At 44.2% G+C, this 19800-nt stretch overlaps 1 protein-coding gene across 1 annotated transcript in view; it reads left to right on the top strand.

Annotated features, from left to right (window-relative positions):
• LOC126198850 (carboxylesterase 4A-like) overlaps nt 1-19800 on the top strand; it is a 118806-nt gene that overhangs the window by 33304 nt on the left and 65702 nt on the right. Inside the window, exons 3-4 of the mRNA XM_049935436.1 lie at nt 394-670; nt 7153-7338. Of these exons, the coding sequence (XP_049791393.1) occupies nt 394-670; nt 7153-7338 (463 nt within the window). The remainder of the gene's footprint in view (nt 1-393; nt 671-7152; nt 7339-19800) is intronic.

Below are 19800 nucleotides of genomic sequence, written 5' to 3'. Positions count from 1 at the left end.
AACAATTGGTAACACATTTCGTGCGCCACCCTGTACTTCGCTAACGTCAACTCAATTTTGATTTCAGACGAGATAGCTGACCTGTGACATACCGCGCGTGGAGGTCTACAACAAAATTTTGTTTCGTTCCGACGGGACTTCCGCCTTTGTTCTTCGACATTTCCGGTCTAAATAATTCCAGTTTGTAGAGGAAATATCAATAAACATTTTGACCAAATTTTACATTGATATCTATAACACATCCCGAGAAAAAAATTCTCAGAGAACATGCTTTTTTCGGGCTAAAGATAGTAAACCTCCCCTTAGTTCGACGTCCTCACAATAGAGTGTCCTGCTTGCGCCCTGTTTCTCGATCAGCCTGATGTACTGCAGTGCGCGGTTTCTCTCCGGCAGGCGCCACAGCCAGCCGCAAGTTGGGAGGGGGTGCGTGACGCCTTGGAGCAGAGCAAAATGTGCATGCAGCCGGTGAGCGGCGTCTACCACGTGGGCTCCGAGGACTGCCTCTACCTGAACGTGCACGTGCCGATGAATGCGTCGGGGCCGCTGCCCGTGCTCGCCTGGATCCCCGGCGGCGGCTTCACCAACGGAGCCTCGTCCTTCAACGGCCCAGACTTCTTCATCGAGGAGGGCGTCATCGTGGTGTCGCTGCAGCAGCGGGTCGGCGCCTTGGGTGAGCAGTAGAGATGGGCAAACTCGTTCATCCTTGGGAACTAGTTCACTGCTGATCGTTCTTTTTTGGGAACCATTCATTTTTAGTCGTTCACCGTTCATTTGTGCTTGGTATATGGTTCTTATGAAAAACTGAAAACTAGTAGTGTGGGTGACTGAAGGCTGGAGGGCACCAAGAGGGGGCACTTGCTCCCCCCTGCAGTATAGAGTTTTTAGTCATTACGGAATTCTTACACACTTTTAGAAGTAATTTTTGTGATTCTGCAGAACCTCTAGTTTAGCCAACTGTAGCCTTGTGTGGCTGATCGCAGGGAAATAATATAGGGTGGCGCACAGAAAACCGGCCCCGAGTACAGACTGCTTGCCAATTACGGACGATGCGTTGCCCGTTACGAACAGATACAACAAACAGACAAACATGCAATAATTAGGCAGTGAAGTAATTACAAGCTAATGCAAGCAACAATTTCGAAACAATCGATGACAATGTGTAGAGAACTGGAGAATAGAACATGAAAATCTCACGCGACGCGCATAGGCTATATCTCATGTAGTCTTGTAACCCTGTTGGTGGTTGTTTCCCAACTTAATAGACCACAAGTGTCTTGTATAAAATTCTTCGTTTCGACTTCCACTATATAGCTATGCTACGTTGTAAACAATAGTCGCTTACACCCTATATATACTTCACGTTGTCTCTGAGTTCGTAGGCAAAGTAGAGACTTTATGGAAGCATATGACTCTGAGCACTATGGGACTTAACTGCTGAGGTCATCTGTCCCCTAGAACTTATAACTACTTAAACCTAACTAACCTAAGGACATCACACACAACCATGCTCGAGGCAGGATTCGAACCTGCGACCGTAGCGGGCGCGCGGTTCCAGACTTAAGCGACTAGAACCGCTCATCCACACCGACCGGCTAAACATTTAAATTTTCTCTTATAATAACAATTTTCTCCTCTAATACTAGGATAACTACAGTGATGGGCATTAAAGTGGAGACAACGGGAACGATTATAAACGGCGAAATTTTACACTACTGGCCATTAAAATTGATACACCACGAAGATGACGTGCTACAGACGCCAAATTTAACCGACAGGAACAAGATGCTGCGATATGCAAATGATTAGCTTTTCAGAGCATTCACACAAGGTTGGCGCCGGTGGCGACACCTACGACGTGCTGACATGAGGAAAGTTTCCAACCGATTTCTCATACACAAACAACAGTTGAAAGGCGTTGCCTGGTGAAACGTTGTTGTGATGCCTCGTGTAAGGAGGAGAAATGCGTACCATCACGTTTCGCACTTTGATAAAGGTCGGATTGTAGCCTGTCGCGATTGCGGATTATCGTATCGCGACATTGCTGCTCGCGTTGGTCGAGATCCAATGACTGTTAGCAGAATATGGAATCGGTGGGTTCAGGAGGGTAATACGGAACGCACGTCTGCATCCCAACGGCCTCGTAAAACTAGCAGTCGAGATGACAGCCATCTTATCCGCATGGCTGTAACGGATCGTGCAGCCACGTCTCCAACCCTGAGTCAACAGATGGGGACGTTTGCAAGACAACAACCATCTACATGAACAGTTCGACGACGTTTGCAGCAACAGGGACTATCAGCTCGGAGACCATGGCTGCGGTTACCCTTGACGCTGCATCACAGACAGGAGAGCCCGCGATGGTGTACTCAACGACGAACCTGGGTGCACGAATGGCAAGACGTCATTTTTTCGGCTGAATCGAGGTTCTGTTTACAGCGTCATGATGGTCACATCCGTGTTTGGCGACATCGCAGTGAACGCACATTGGAAGCGTGTATCCGTCATCGCCATACTGGGGTATCACGCGGCGTGATGGTATGGGGTGCCATTGGTTACACGTCTCGGTCACCTCTTGTTCGCATTGACGGTACTTTGAACAGTGGACGTTACATTTCAAATGTGTTACGACCCGTGGCTCTACCCTTCATTCGATCCCTGTGAAACCCTACATTTCAGCAGGATAATGCACGACCGCATGTTGCAGGTCCTGTACGGGCCTTTCTGGATACAGAAAATGTTAGACTGCTGCCCTGGCCAGCACATTCTCCTGATCTCTCACCAGCTGAAAACGTCTGGTCAATGGTGGCTGAGCAACTGACTCATCACAATACGACAGTCACTACTCTTGATGAAGTGTGGTATCGTGTTGAAGCTGCATGGGCAGCTGTACCTGCACACGCCATCCAAGCTCTGTTTGACTCAATGCCCAGACGTATCAAGGCCGTTATTACGGCCAGAGGTGGTTGTTCTGGGTACTGATTTCTCAGGATCTGTGCACCCAAATTGCGTGAAAATGTAATCACATGTCAGTTGTAGTATAATATATTTGTCTAATGAATATCCGTTTATCATCTGCATTTCTTCTTGGTGTGGCAATTTTAATGGCCAATAGTGTACTTATACTGCGTATATATTGAAGTGCCAGCCACGACAAAAGTATTCGATCCAGTGTGAAAGATATATGAGCCTGGAAAAATACCCTCGAACTTCAAGAACAGTTCGATAATCCCAGCTCCAAGGAAGACAGTAGATGACAGTTAATAACTCATGGTTGCAAAATATTGACACAAAATATTTGCGGACTGTTAGTACCGACCTCGGGGAATATCTGTTTGGGTTTTGGAGAAATACTGTCACACGAAAGGCGATACTGACCCCACGACCTATTTCAGATGGTAGGTTAAAGAGAGGCAGACCTACGTTAATAGCATTTTCAGACTTAGAGAAAGCTTCTGACTCTCCCGAGTGGAAAACATTCTTGGACATTTGGTAGGTGGAAGGGAGAATGCAGGGAACGAAAGTGTATTTGCAGCTAATACTTAAGCCAGACTGCAGTTACGGAAGGGTGAAGGACATGAAAGGGATACAATGGTCGAGAAGAGGGTAAAACGGGTTGGTAGCACGTCTCCGATATTATTCAATATGGACGTTGGGTAAGCAACAAAGGAAACGAAACGAAATTTAGAAAGGGTCCTGCTCACATATTACGCAGATTGTTTCGACTGCGCTGGGGAAGTTTCGCTGGTTGGCCCTTACGCATCCTCAGCACAGTTCCGATCTCGTCCCATGTCAGTTCCATATTTTTGGAACCATAAAGAAAGACATTCGTGGCCGTCGGTCTGCTTCAGACAAACAGGTGAACGCCTGTGTAAAATCATGGTTCCGTAGGCAACCGCAAACATTTTTCCATGAAGAATTTGACCGCCTTGTCTCAGAGTGGAATGAATACGAATATGAGAATTAATCGAAACCCTCAGCTGCCAACAGGTGTTGTTGATATACCTCAATGGGGCAGCTCAAAATGTGTGCCCCAACCGTGACTCGAACCCGGGATCTCCTGCTTACAGGACAGACGCTCTATCCATCTGAGCCACCGAGGGCACACAGAGTAGCGCGACTGCAGGGACTTATCCCTAGCACGCTTCCCGTAAGACCCACATTCCCGGCTGTCCACTTGAGGTATATCAACAACACCTGTTGGCAGCTGAGGGCTTCGATTAATTATCATTTATTTCTAGAGAAGCTGCATGGTCCTCATTGGTATCTGTTCTTTCCGAACAGTTACTATCTTCATATAGTTAAAGGGTACCCTTTAACTATACTTTAGGGACATTACGAATGTAGGTTGTAGAAAGTTGGGAATGTGGGTCTCACGGGAAGCGTGCTAGGGATAAGTCCGTGCTGTCGCGCTATCCTCTGTGACCTCGGTGGCTCAGATGGATGGAGCGTCTGCCATGTAAGCAGGAGATCCCGTGTTCTAGTCACGTTCTGGGCACACATTTTCCGCTGTCCCCATTGAGGTATATCAACAACACCTGTTGGCATCTGAGGGCTTCGATTAATTATCATTTCTTTCTAGAGAAGCTGCATGGTCCTCATTGGTATCTGTTCTTTCGGAAGTTACTATCTTCACGAATACGAATGTATTAGCAGCCACGACGATTACTTTTCAAACACTAAACTGTTTACTTACTTTTTAGTGTTCCGTTCTCAGTCGCTAACAACAGAATCGTTATAATATCGCCGGCCGGAGTGGCCGTGCGGTTCTAGGCGCTTCTGTTTGGAACCACGCGACCGCTACGGTCGCAGGTTCGAATCCTGCCTCGGGCATGGATGTGTGTGATGTCCTTAGGTTAGTTAGGTTTAAGTAGTTCTAAGTTCTAGGGGACTGTTGACCTCAGATGTTAAGTCCCATAGAGCCATTTGAACCATTTGATACATGTCGCAACGTTCCGGTCGGCCACGTGTGACCACCACAAAGGAGGATCACCACGTTGCACAATGAGCACATCTTAAAGTTTCAAATCCGTGCCGGCGATCCGAGTTGTAATGCTCTGTGTCTTACCGCAATGTTTGTTAGAGAATTGCTGCAATCGGAATAAGGAATTATTGTCCCATGCGTAGGTTGCCATTAAAACCACAACACAGTCGGCTGCTTTTGGAGTGATGCCTTCGTCAGGAAGCATGAACCGCTGATGAATCACGTAGCATTGTATTTAGCAGTGAACTGTAGTTCTGCATTATGCAAGATGACCATTGTCGGCGAGTGTGGCGACTACCAGTTGAAAGGTCCCATTCTTCCAATGATTTGGAGACACGTTGTTGTGGCTGTGGTAAGAGTCGAGGGGCATGAAAGGGAGGCAGTGGTTGAAAAGGGAGTGAGACAGGGTTGTAGCCTATCCCAGATGTTGTTCAATATGTACATTGAACAAGCAGTAAAGGAAACCAAAGAAATATTTGGAGAAGGTATTAAAGTTCCGCGAGAAGAAACAAAAGTTTTGAGCTTTTCTGATGACAATGTCATTCTGTCAGAGACAGCAAAGGACTTGGAAGAGCAGTTGAACGGAATGGACGGTACCTTGAAAGAAGGATATAAGATGAATATTAAAAAAAGCAAAACAAGCATAACGGAATGTAGTCGAATTAAATCATGTGATGCCAAGGGAATCAGATTAGGAAACGAGACACTTAAGTGGTAAACGAGTTTTACTATTTGGGCAGTAAAATAACTGATGATGGCCGAAGTAGAGAGGATATAAAAGTAGACTGGCAATGGCAAGAAAATCATTTCTGAAGAAGAGATGTTTATTAACTTCGATTATATATTAACTGTTAGGAAGTCGTTTCTGAAGGTATTCGTATGCCGAGTAGCACTATATGGAAGTGGACGATAAATGTCTTAGATAAAAAGAGAATAGAAGCTTTCAAAATGTGACGCTAGAGAATAATGCTGAAGATTAGATGGGTTGATCATGTAACTAATGAGGAATCCTGAACAGAACTGGTGAGATAAAAAAATCTATGGCATAACTTGATCAAAAGAAGGAATCGGTTGACAGGAAACATCGTGAGACGTCAAGGGATAACCAATTTAGCATTTAGCATTGCAAGGAAGTGTGTGTGTGTGTGGGGGGGGGGGGGTAAAATTCGTAGAGGAAGACCAAGGTATGAATAAAGAAAGGAGATTCAGATGTCTGTAGATTACAGTAGTTATTCGGAAATGAAGAGGCTTTCACACGATAGAGTAGCATGGAGAGCTGCATCAAACCAGGATTCGGACTGAAGACCACAACAACGTTGTTCTTTCTCATGACAATATGGTATCGGTGCCTGCGAGTATGACTTCATCACGGCTAGTAGTGACTGAGGGGCTCTGAGGGCACAACAGTTATGCTATGTACCTCCTGCCTCCTCAAGTGTTATCTCTGGTGCGACAGTATCGTAGTGCCATTTTTCAACAAGACAATGCTCGTCCACACATGGCACGTGTCTCTATGAACTGTCTCCGTGGTGCTTAGGTACTGTCGTGGCTAGCAAGGTATGCATATTTGTGAGACCAGCTGCGATGTTAACTCTGTCCCAGTATCTGTATGCATGATATCAAGGACCAGCTACAACAGTTGTGGGCCATCTGGTTCAGGATAGAGTACAACGTCTCCCTTTATACCCAATTAGTGCACCCATCCAGGCGAGAAGGTGTGCAACATCATACTGATAAACAAGGTCACTGCCAAATTCTTTGTAAATCTGGGTATTTTTTTCTAAGTACTTAGATAACATCACGTAGCCTCTGAACACGTTAAGGTTCATTTACAGGTAGTTTGCTTCTGGCTACTTCACCTTTTTTGTCAGGCAGAGTAGATGGTGAGTTGGATCTAGTTATACTCGTACTAAATCCGCGCCGGCCGAAGTGGCCGAGTGGTTCTAGGCGCTTCTGTCTGGAACCGCGCGACCACGATGGTCGCAGGTTCGAATCCTGCCTCGGGCATGGATGTGTGGGCATGGATGTGTGTGATGTCCTTAGGTTAGTTACGTTTAAGTAGTTCTACGTTCTAGGGGACTGATGACCGCAGAAGTTCAGTCCCATAGTGCTCAGAGCCGTTTGAACCATGTTTTAACTTAATCCGCTATCTTTGCTTCCGTTTTCTGCAGGTCTGTTGAGCACCGGCGACGATGTGGTCCCCGGGAACGCAGGCATGAAGGACATCGTGATGGCGCTGCGGTGGGTGCAGCAGAACATCGCTGCCTTTGGTGGAGATCCCGACCAGGTGACCATCGGCGGCGAGAGCGCGGGAGCCTGCTCCACGTCGCACCTGATCATCTCCCCGCTCGCAGACGGTCTGTTCCTCCCTTAGTACAGCCTTTATTCAGCAGCACTGTGTTTGTCCACTAAGGCAGATTTAACAAACGACGGAGTCAATTACGCGGACCAAATAACTGTATTCTCACTAAAATATTCCGGGCTATTTTGTCATCGGACGAACTCTTGCTGAAATCCAACGTTTAGTCCTCATCTGCAGAGGGTGGTTGTAGCTTTTTCGAAGGTGCGATATACACCATGGGTCATCAGAGGATAAGGCAAAATTTCGTTCCTGTGTTTTCCCGTAGAGAGGCATGGCGTCACATGTTTGGAAAACTTCAGCGGAAATGGCTGTTGTCGGTTCCTACACAGTCCAGTGACTTCAATGTGACCACCTCCTATGTTCAAGGTCAACGTGTAATAACTACTCACAGACGACAGGTGCAAGCACTAGCAGTGTAGGGTACATAAAGTGTGTCAGGGAACACGAAAACAGTACACCCGTTGTCATGATACCGGAATGAAGCGATTCATCGACGTCTAAACGTGCATGATCATTGGCTTTCGGACCAAGCTTGGAAGCGTTTCCGGAACCGCTATGTTGTTAAACTGTTTACGTTCCGCTGTAGTTAAAGCATACTCTGTTTGCCAAAATGCCGCTATCCTAAACCGAACCTCGAATTTCGTTGAAGCCTGAATATCACTACGACTTTTTCGTAACCATTTTAACATTTTATACGTCAACAGATGAAAACGTTGAGTTCCAACAAGAAATTCATTCTGTTACGGGAAAACAACCCGGAATATTAGGATAAGTGTGACGTTCCCGGTCATGAAAATTTACGTTTTAGAATCGCTGTAGTGTTATTTAATAGTAGCAGAGTTTTCAGCAAAGCCCTGTATTTGTTTACCTCATTTCTATTGTACAGAGAGAGGAATCCAATCTATGACAGCGTAAAAGCACTGTAACCTCATATAGGCCTACATCTTGTCTAGACTGTAAGCGTACTGTATTACATAATAACGCAAAATCTTCTACTTCATACACGCTAAAAGTAACTTAATACAAAACTGCATTAAAAGCCCTGCTCTTCTCCCGCCAGATCCAACCTCCATACATAAATCGAAGTGTGTGTGCGTGTGTGTTTTGAAAGAACAATGACTGACTTCTCAGAAACTGTCTTGTATGTTTAGTTCTTTCTGTTGGGATCTTGTAACCTGCCAACAGAAAAATACTTATAATATACACAGTTAGTGTAATTTCCCAACAGAAAAAATCTCGTTTAAGTTCCCAATAGAAAAATTTCTTTCCAATAATAAAATTTCAAGTTTTAATGCGTCCTTCCATTAAAGACTGACTGCATATCGAGATTAATAAGTTTTGACGTCAGCAGCGCTCCGTCATTGCCCTGTGAAATCATCCTGAATAAACTGAAAAGTTCTTGCCTCACAATGATGATGCTCCTATAAGAAATTTTTGTCACAGCTCAGTGCATTGCTGGCCACTACATTTTTATTTGTAGGAAAACAACTGATTTTCTTTTGTTTAATCAACATGAGTATGCACAGGAAAAATGCGTAAAATCTTTAAACTCAGATAAATTACTGGCAAAAGTTTTCTTCAGAACAAAAGTTATTATTGAAACATTTGTGCATGGGACTTTAACATTACAATTGTGGTTAAATCAGTTGTGGCAATTAACATATGCGCGCGGCAGCAAAGTGCAATAATACATTTTTTTTTCTTTTACCTCATACCATATCGCTCAAGCACCGCCATCGTTCTGCACGACCGGCCCAACGCAAGTTGTAAGGGGTCCATAGGCCCTTTGCACTAAGCACAGGTCGATAGGGCGAACAATCGATTGTGACGTGTTGCGAGATCGAGTGTTGAGTTGTGCCAGAGTGGTTGGCGCGAATGGTGTGTGTGTGAAGGCCATTGTTGAAATACAGGGTCTTTAACGGAGAAGGGTGTCGCCATCGCCATGGTTAGACCCCTATGTAATAGATTAACACCGGGAAAGTGAAGAAGTATCACTACGAAAGTGATCAGTGACGTTACTAGTGCCGATATTTGGTTTCGCGTCTACCGCACCGGCCTAACCTTGGATTGCAGTGTTGGATGCAGTGATGGATTAGCGTGTGACGATAATGGAAAATGAAGAAAGCCTCTGCTGAGATTAGCCGTAATTAGATATGTATGACGAAGGCAGTGGCTATCTCCTTTTTTTGTGTTTTGAGAAGAATATAAGTTCGTAATTAGTAAAACTGTGTTGGTGTTCCTCATTACCAGACATTCAGTATTACAGTATTGAGCAGAACGAACTGGAATGTAACAACTTCCGTAGCAGTCAATTCCGATTGCCAGCCCCATTAGGTTCACGGTCGTGTTAATAATAAATATTGGGCTGCTATTCGATCAGATCAGGTCGGGATAATAAAAACGGAGGTGTTACAAAGTCTACCGCTGCACTGCCCTGTCCGAACTCCAGAACTCAAGTGCTCTGTGCGAGCTACAAAACACGACTCTTCTCTGCGAGCTACTAAACTCGACTCACTGCCAACAGCGCTCTGACCTGCCATTCCATATCGCAGGCAGTGAGTCAGCAGTCCATCGAAATTACATCTGCTCAAGTGAGCTAGCGAATAGTAATGAACACCTAATGAACCCCTTACAATCTATATTGTTTTATTCCTTCTGCTAGAATAAGATTGTACTTAAATGTCATAGGGAGTGTCACCAACTGACGTAGCAACACCAGAAACTGAGGATTTCACACTTTCAGTGAGAGTCAAGTCAGCTTACAAAGATGGGTTATCGTATGTAGGGTGTCCAAAGAGGACAGCTTACAGGGATTTGCTGAATTTCCTGTGGTGTCAAGCAACGGAATTAAAATAGTTTATCAGCGGTGAAGACAAAAAAAAAAATCAACAGGACAACCAGAATACAAACAATGACCGGGAAAGGATCCAAATGGATTACAGTTAAGTAGCAGACGGGAATCGCAGTAAGCCATCAGTCAACGAAAGCAGCCAACAATTTGTGGAAACAGAGTAATTTGCACGCAGGCATAGGTTGCTACAAACTTCCGGCAATGTACAAAGGACTTGTGATTCCCTGCCAGGACGAACTGATGCCGTTCTGCGTTACAAACATGGATCAACACGTTACAAAGCAGGCAGTCTTAATGTTACGGCTCATCAACGTCTGTCTTATGAGCTCAGAGGGGCTGTTTCTGGCCATTCGTAAACGTGAGTTGATGAGTATATTGAAGTCCGCATGACTACTTTTATACAGAGGGCTACGAAGTAAGAATTACTTAGGTATTTGAGATTCAGTCCGTGGTTGCAGTCTCCGATCCCGTTACGCGCTTAGGCAGTGTATTGAACTACAACTGTTTAACAGTCCCTTCGGTGTTATCAAAGATGAAATTTAAATGCACTAAGCCTCTGATTCGTCTCAGGTGTTCGGATTATAGTATTGGTGTTATGTGATAAATGGTAAAACTACGGACTCTTTCCTCGAGAGGCCGGCCGAAGTGGCCGTGCGGTTAAAGGCGCTGCAGTCTGGAACCGCAAGACCGCTACGGTCGCAGGTTCGAATCCTGCCTCGGGCATGGATGTTTGTGATGTCCTTAGGTTAGTTAGGTTTAACTAGTTCTAAGTTCTAGGGGACTAATGACCTCAGCAGTTGAGTCCCATAGTGCTCAGAGCCATTTGAACCATTTTCTTTCCTCGAGACCAACGGAAGTGCGAGTAAATCGGGAATTGTCTCTTTGTATGTTCCCTCCTAAATTTTGATCTCCTTTTTCTGTGGATATAGAAAAGTTCCCCGTCGCAATATTGTTTATAATTTAATCAATGGCGGATGGTCTGAATGAAGTAATCATCATCGTTTCTTGTTTAACTAATCCATAAATATTATAAAAATATGTGATTAAGGAGATATGACGTCATAAAAAACGAGATGAGTGAAAAACTAATGCTTCATGCATGACTTTCAAATTTATTGCTTCTGTGCTACTAACTCCACTCGCAATAAATTTCCTGTTAGCATCGAAATATGACGCTAAATGCTTCTACAAAATTATAGTACAGGAGATATGGTGTCATAAACACTGAGGTGCGCAAAAAACTTCCACATTCGGCATGACGTTTAAGTTAATTACTTCTTTGCTACTAACTCTATTAGCAACACATCTAGCAGACAGTACCAACATATGACGCTTAATGTTCCTACGAAATTATATCATTGTAGATCAGGAGATATGACATCATAAATAACGAGATACGTGAAAAAATGTCGTATGATACATAGTCTTAAGACATTTATTCTTTACTACTAAGACGCTCATGCAGTCGAGTCAACTGAAGGAAATCCTTGACACCGGGCAGCGCTTTTGACAGCTTTTAACTGCGTAGCGCAAACGGCTGTAGGCGAAAACAATAGCCGTCTATTGAGCTATGAAGAGACACAGCACAGGTGCGTTTACAAAATCGCATTGTAGACACGCGAAAGAGCTGCCCCCAGCGAACAAAGACTGTTCGTAATCACCTCACACCAAGTCTACTGCAGAAGTATATGTAAGGTTTCGTTTCTAATAGAAAACTGGCAAAATGAATATCGGGGCAATGCCGGGTTTGTCAGCTAGTATTCTAATAACCTCTCCTAAGATTCGCTGTTCTCGACATCATTCAACTGATTTGGTAACGGACAGAAGCGTGGAAAAGATTTGTAACAAAATGAACTGAATTGGGCTGGCGGAGTACTGTGTGCAAGTGCAAAATTGTTGTCGTCTTCCCAGAACTGAAAACGTTTAATGAAACGACACTAAAGCCGTATGTCGTGCACTTGCGAATTTGTTGGAATCGGAAACAACTGCGAATCTATTACCCCTGTGATAAACTTAAAATTACTTTTAAAGACTGAGGTTTCACTGGCACAACCAACAACACGTCTGAGCCGATACACTCAACGCTTCCAACTCAGTCACTGCAGTGAATCAACGCAAGTACAGTGCTCTGAATAAAATTCATAATCAAACAAGTTCAAACTTACAATGCATACAAATGAACTACAGTGAGAAGACAGTTGTTTGCTACTTCCCATGAAGAATCTCTACATGAGCCTCATCATCTTTTGTTTAACATTAACTTAATGTACGCACCTCTGGCACCTCAATTGTGGGAGCAAACTGTAAACTACATAAGAAAAAGACAGAGCAACCGAGTGTGTCTATAGTGGCCACCTTTATTTCACCTCACATTTTACTAAGACTTTTGGTAATTATCGGAGCCCTACACTCATATTCAATAACTCTATGTGCAGTATCTCAGTATATACATCGTTTCCTCCTCTCACCTGATGAATGAAAAGCATGAATGAGACTGTACAAGTTAGATTTCAGTATCTAGATCTGTGGGAGTAGAAGTCATAGCAGCCGCGCGGAGTGGCCACGCGGTTTGAGGCGCCATGCCACGGACTGCGCAGCCCCTCCCGCTGGAGGTTCGAGTCCTCCCTCGGCATGGATGTGTGTGTTGTCCTTAGCATAAGTTAGTTTACGTAGTGTGTAAGCCTAGGGACCGATGACCTCAGCAGTTTCGTCCCTTACGAATTCACACTCATTTGAACATTTGCTAGTGTGGCAGAATAGCCCAGAATAGCAGAGTAACCAAGCACATACCAGGCAGCACAAAGGTTTCTGTTCACCTTGGACGAAGCTCTTGTACAGGTTGTCGCCACACAATAGGGAGCTATCTGAGCACTTCCGGAGGAACGCGACGCGTCGGTTCCAAAAGAGTTTGCTCGGCAGTGTTCTGGGAGACGCGAGATGGGGAACACCGACCAAGTGTGAGCGTTATATTAATAATTTTTACTTATGGACCGTCTGACAGCAACTGAATAAAACACAACAACAACAAAAGTTGAAGTGTGAGCGTGCCTATTCATAGTTAATTCATTCTCTTATTTTTGTAGATTTCAGCTTAAGTCAAAATTAACGTCTTGCTCTCATCGCTCACTGCTCGTTGAGCGGTATACGAAATTTTTCTGGTTAATTGGAATGTTATAACCAGTTTCACTTGGCCACTCATGCAAGCCATTGTTCTGTTCTGCCTCTGTTCAGACATGTGGACTCGTGATATATCTTCTCAGTTCAATCTTGTTTAGTTCATTCGTGACCTCACGAGTATAGTATAATTGAAAAGATTTCTGAAACGTCACTAATTTCGATTTCAGTTCGGAATCTAGTTTCCACATGTCCGTGTTGTTTCAGCACGTGTTAAGCACGGATCTGACAGTCTTACGTTCGTAGATCGTGGCTCGCAGTAATGTATCCTGTCCAATTTGATCAGCTATTCTGAATTTTGCCACTCATTTTATGCAGAAAATGGTTCAAATGGCTCTGAGCACTATGGGACTTAACTTCTGAGGGCATCAATCCCCTAGAACTTAGAACTACTTAAACCTAACTAACCTAAGGACATCACACACATCCATGCCCGAGGCAGGATTCGAACCTGCGACCGTAGCGGTCGCGCGGTTCCAGACTGTAGCGCCTACAACCGCTCGGCCACTACGGCCGGCCTTTTATGCAGAATTTTTGTTTATGACGACCACGTGTTCGCAGATTTTGAGAACAGTTACTGATTCTCGGGGTAAAATTTGCAAATTTGTTTCAGAATTTCTTCTATGGTGCATCGCTTAACAGTTTATTCTTATCAATGAATTCTTGTTCACATGCTTCGTGCACTCAAGCCAAAGGAACGATCGTTTTCCAACCACATGTATACTGATGAAGCTTTTTTTTTATTCTTGTATTTGTTCTGAATATCTATTACATGTGTATATGTGCGTGAATGTCGCCATTGAAAGATTCCTCTGGCCCTCCCATAATTAATAATTAATGGTAAATCGTGCTGGGTTCTCCAAGATGCAATCTTAAATGAAATTTTATAACTCAACAGAGAGTGTTATGAAGGACAGCAACCATCACCTATTTATTAGTATTTAGTTCATTAGTTTGTTCAGTTTTCTTTAATAAACGTGATCTTTTTACCAGAGCACATGCTTACGTGTTCCCCCGCAAACTTCCATTTTACGTCCTACTGCTACCCGTTGTGCAACAGATAAATATGGCCAGGTTACTTATGTAATATTTATTCAACTACATAAATGTGCAGATCTGACAACTCAGTTCATTTAAACATCAAAGGTTTTTCCTTCGCGTATATCTGGATACCGTCTTCCCACCTTCCATGTTAATAGATACCTCACTTTTATGGACACCTTCATCACGAGCACCGATCCCCAACCATATCTTTCACCGATAGGTACCCTGCACTCCTATGATCAGATGTATTCCCGCTGCATAAATGAATGTTTTGTCAACTCAATCAATAAAAATTTGCATATTGCACAATTTCTTACCATTACAAACTCTTGTACTTTCGCCTTTGCTTCGCGAGGCTATGCAAATGCTTATACTAGAAACTGATGTGAGTAATTACTTTCTGATGTAAATACGCATTCCGAAACAGTCGTTATCCTTTCAATTCACTTCTTTCCTTTTCACAATTGTCATTAGCTCGTTCCTTTGACCTCTGTCGAAAGCTTTCTCCAGATCAATAAAACCCGCACACATTTCTCTACCTTTCTCAATATATCTCACTCCCGTGGCTCTTAACAGGCCAGTAGCATCTGTGGTCCCTTTTCCTCTACTAAAGCCGAACTGTTCCTCCCCATTCCATCTATTCAACTTGTCATAAAGCCTTTTAGTGGATACTCTCAGTCACCATTAGTGTTCTGCTTTAGCTGCACGACAAATTAGGCTGATAGTTGTACGTCGTTCTCATAATGTGGTATTTCTCTTTTTGTCAACTGGTATTATTACCGTTGCGAGAAAGTCATCAGACCATTCCCTTTTGTCGTATATCTCATTACAAATGCCGGTTATTTCTTTCCATCCCTGTTTCCCAAAATTTTGAATACTTCTTCTGTCAAATTACCGATTCCACATTCCTTCCGATTCTTCCTTCAGCGCCTTTTTGACTTCTGCTTGCTTTACATCTTTTGACATACATTGCTTCTCTTCATTTTAACTTGGAATTTGAAACATCTTATACAGACATTCTATGTAACTGGCGGAAAAGAAAATCACAACACCAAGATGGAGATGTGCAAAAGTTGGTAGGCGTGTGTCTACATCTGAAAGATAACATATATTCAGGGTCGCATAAGAGCGTCGCTAGTAGCACCACTATGAGGATGCAAATCACGTTTGCTCCAAATACTGTCGTGAGCGTTATTCATCTTTGAGATTGGACGTGGTGAGTTGGTGTTGGACGAGAATGGCTTTAAGACGCCAAAGATGCCATTATCAGCGCCTCAATGAGTTTGAACGAAGTGATGTAATAGGGCTACGAGAAGCGGGATGTTCCTTCTGAGATATTGTAGGCAGACTCGACACGAAAGTAGCCACTGTATATGACCGCTGGCAGAGGTGATCACGACAATGTACGGTCGCAAGAAGACCAGACTCCGGAAGGCAACGTGGCACTGTTGAGAGGGAAGACCACAGTGTTCGGCGTACGACTCTTCCGCATCATACTGCATCTGCAGCGACACTTTGAGCAGCAGTTAGCAACACTGTAACACAACGAGATGTTACAAATCGTTTACTTGAAGAACAGCTCCGAGCCAGACGCTGTGTAGCGTGCATTCCACTGACCACAAGCCATCACCATTTGCTTCATTGGTGTCAGGCGAGAGATCACTGGAGTGCAGGGTGGAGGCCTGTTGTGTTTTCTGATCAAAGCTGGTTCTGCCTCGGTGCCAATGATGGCTGTGTGTTGGTTAGAAGGAGTCCAGTTGAGGGCCTGCAACCAACCTGTCTGTGTGCTAGACACACTGAAAGTACACCGTAGGGATGGTCTGGGGTGCGATTTCGTATGGCAACAGCACCATGCTCGTGGTAATTCCACGCACCGTGACTGCAAATTTGTACGTCAATGTGGTGATTCGACCTGTTGAGCTGCCATTCGTTAACAGAGTTCCAGAGGGTGTTTTCCGACAGGATTCCGCACGCCCGCATACCTCTGTTGTAACGCAATTTTCTCTACAGAGTGTCGGTATGTCCATTGGCCTGCTCGATCACCAGATCTGTCGCCAATCGAGCTCGTATTTATCATCGGACGACAAGTCCAGCGTCATCCACAAACAGCATTAACCATCCCTCCAAATGTGTGTGAATTCCTAAAGGACCAAACTGCTGAGGTCATCGATCCCTAGACTTACACACTACTTAATCTCACTTAAACTAACTTATCCTAAGAACAACACACGTACCCATGCCCAAGGGAGGCATTACGTTACACAAAGATCTTTCTAATTAACGTTTCATACCTCCGATGGGAGCGGCTGCGCAATCCGTGACAAGGCGTCTCAAACCGCGCGACCACTCCGCGCGGCTAACCATCCTCTATTGACCGATTTCAACAGGCATGAAACTCCATCCCACAAACTGAAGTCCGACACCTGTACAATACAATCGACATTCTGTAGTTCTGAGTTCTAGGGGACTGATGACGTCAGAAGTTAAGTCCCATAGTGCTCAGAGCCATTTGAACCATTTTTGAACCATTCCGTGATGCAAAACGGCGCACTTGCAGCGTCTGCCACTCGAATCGGCTGTGCATCCCCGTGACGCTTTTGCACCGATGAAATGAATCTGTGACGGAACGCGCCGCTTTTCTTCGGATCGTCCCTATTTTCTCTATCAAGTCCAGTGTTAGGAGGTTCTGCTTTCCTACTCTGTCACCAATTTTTTTCAGTAGTGAACCATAATTAAAAGAAAAGTATGTTTCCCTTTTTCATCTGTGAAGAATGTAATATTTTCAGTTTTTCATACGGAGGCAGACATAAATTCGGACCACAACCTCGTAGTGGTAGAAATACAAATCGAAAAGTGTAGCGGTAAAGCAAAAGAAAGATGATACTTAGAGATAGGCATGTAGGTAGGGAATGCTTCTGAACAACGTGTAAATGACAAATGGATAAAAATGAGGGAAGGATTTATGGGTTCTGCCAAGAGAGTACTTGAAACTAGAAAGTCCAACAGTATTATGAAAGAATCCATAAGGGAAAACATGTTGATAAATATGGAACAACGGAGAAAGCGGAAAAATGTGGAAATGAAGAACACAAAAAGACGTGCAGGAAAGTGAATAACGAATTAAGGATAGAAACTCAAGAATTAAGAGAAAGATGGATTAAAGAGAAATGCAACGATGTACAGAAGATGGAGAAAGAGGGAAAGTATGAAATGATGCAGAGATTGGCTAGTGAGATAGCTTTTGAAAATAAAAGAAGGAAGAACAATGTAGACATAGATAAAGTGGGCGGCACATTATCCGAAGATCTACAGGAGGTTTTGAGTATCACGACGCCAACAAGTAATTAATTTAGAGTAATGGAATTTCTGGAATACATTTGTCTAGATAACATATTTAAGTGATTAACATTGAAAAATCATAGGTTAATGTCAGCACGAGCTAAACCATTGCAAACGTGAAATGCAGGTATATTAATAACCGGTGTAACCGCCAGAATGTCGATTGTGTTGTACAGGTGTCGGACTTCAGTTTGTGGGATGGAGTTTCATGCTTGTTGAAATCGGTCAATAGAGGGTGGTTAGCCGCGCGGAGTGGACGCGCGGTTTGAGACGCCTTGTCACGGATTACGCGGCCGCTCCCGTCGGAGGTATGAAACATTAATTAGAAAGATCTTTGTGTAACGTAATAGAAACACGAAACTCGCGTCTATCATAAATAAGCTGTACATAAGCAACTGAGATTGATAAAGCACAAAACTAACAGATTGTGATACCTTTCTTCCAAGACCAGACAGAAATGCTCTGAGGACCACGTCCATTAACATACCAAGTTCAGCCACAAGCGATTCTAAGATACCACTGGTAGCGAAAAGACTCCTCCATCTATAATAATTGGAGGAGAGGTTCGTTAAGTTTTTAAATGACCAGCGAAAATCTCTCGCTCCTGCTGGAACTTTTTCAGTCCGGGCCTGACTCTGTATCCTCTTCTGTTGCGTCCGCCACCACGCTATCCAGAATACGGATCCTTTGTTCAATGAGTAGGGTTAGGGGGGAGGGGAAGAGAGATTTGTTGTGTTTGAAACGACCAGCCACTCTCTCGCTCCAGACTTCACTTTTTCTATCCCTCTCATACCGTGTTCCCTTCACTGTTGCGTCTAAAACGGCACTGACATGGGATCGGTTGCTCTGTTTAAAGATGTAAAGGTGTGAAGATACGTTGGTTTTGAAGTTCCAGCCAACTTTCTCCCACTGTACCTGTGATGGGCCATACCCATCTCTGTCTTCGTGTTACGTTAATTTTCGAACACTCACTCGATATATATCTACATCTGTAAGTCACTTCGTGGTGTGTGACGGAGGGTACTTCGTATACCATTGTAACTTCCCTCATTTTCTGTTAGAATCGCGAATGGCTCGCGGGAAGAACGACTGTCTGTCCTCTGGGTGTGCTCGAATCCATCTAATTTTATATTCACGGCCTTTTCGCGAAATACACATAAGAGGAAGCACTATATTTGTTGACACGCTCTCGGAACGTAACCAGTACACCATACCGTGCCGGCCAGAGTGGCCGAGCGGTTCTAGGCGCTACAGTCTGGAACCACGCGACCGCAACGGTCGCAGGTGCGAATCCTGCCTCGGGCATGGATGTGTGTGATGTCCTTAGGTTAGGTTTAAGTAGTTCTGAGTTCTAGGGGACTGATGACCTCAGAAGTTAAGTCCCATAGTGCTCAGAGCCATTTGAACCATTTTTGAACCATACCGTGATGCAAAACGGCGCACTTGCAGCGTCTGCCACTCGAATCGGCTGTGCATCCCCGTGACGCTTTTGCACCAATGAAATGAATCTGTGACGGAACGCGCCGCTTTTCTTCGGATCGTCTCTATTTCCTCTATCAATCCTATCTAATACGGGTCCCGTACCGATGACTAACATTCAGGTACTGGCCGGACTAGGGTTTTGTGAGCTACCTCTTTTCTTGACGAACTACATCTCCTAAGGATTCTTCCAAAGAATCTCAGTCTGGCAGCTGCTTTTCCTGTAATTAGTGTTATGTGGATGTTTCACTCTACATCTCCTCCAGTAATTGTTTCCAGTGGTTGTTCTGGAATCATGTCATCATACAATAATGCGTCCTTCTGTGTATGTATATGCAATAGTTTACATTTGTTTATGTCGATAGTAAATTGCCACTTCCTACATCAAGTGTCGACTCTCTGCGGGTTCTCCTTCTCATCGCTACTAATTTATAGCGTTGCGACTTCTCTCTGTAGAACAGCACAATATGGAAGTTCCGATGTTTTCTGCTATGTCATTTATATATATTTTGTCCGGCCCCGGTAGCTGAATGGTCAACGTGACGGATTGTCAATCCTCTGGGACCGGGT

The sequence above is a fragment of the Schistocerca nitens genome, chromosome 8 (assembly GCF_023898315.1).
Source record: "Schistocerca nitens isolate TAMUIC-IGC-003100 chromosome 8, iqSchNite1.1, whole genome shotgun sequence".
In the NCBI taxonomy this organism is placed as follows: Eukaryota; Metazoa; Arthropoda; class Insecta; order Orthoptera; family Acrididae; genus Schistocerca; species Schistocerca nitens.
This window is presented reverse-complemented; position numbering and strand designations above follow the sequence as displayed.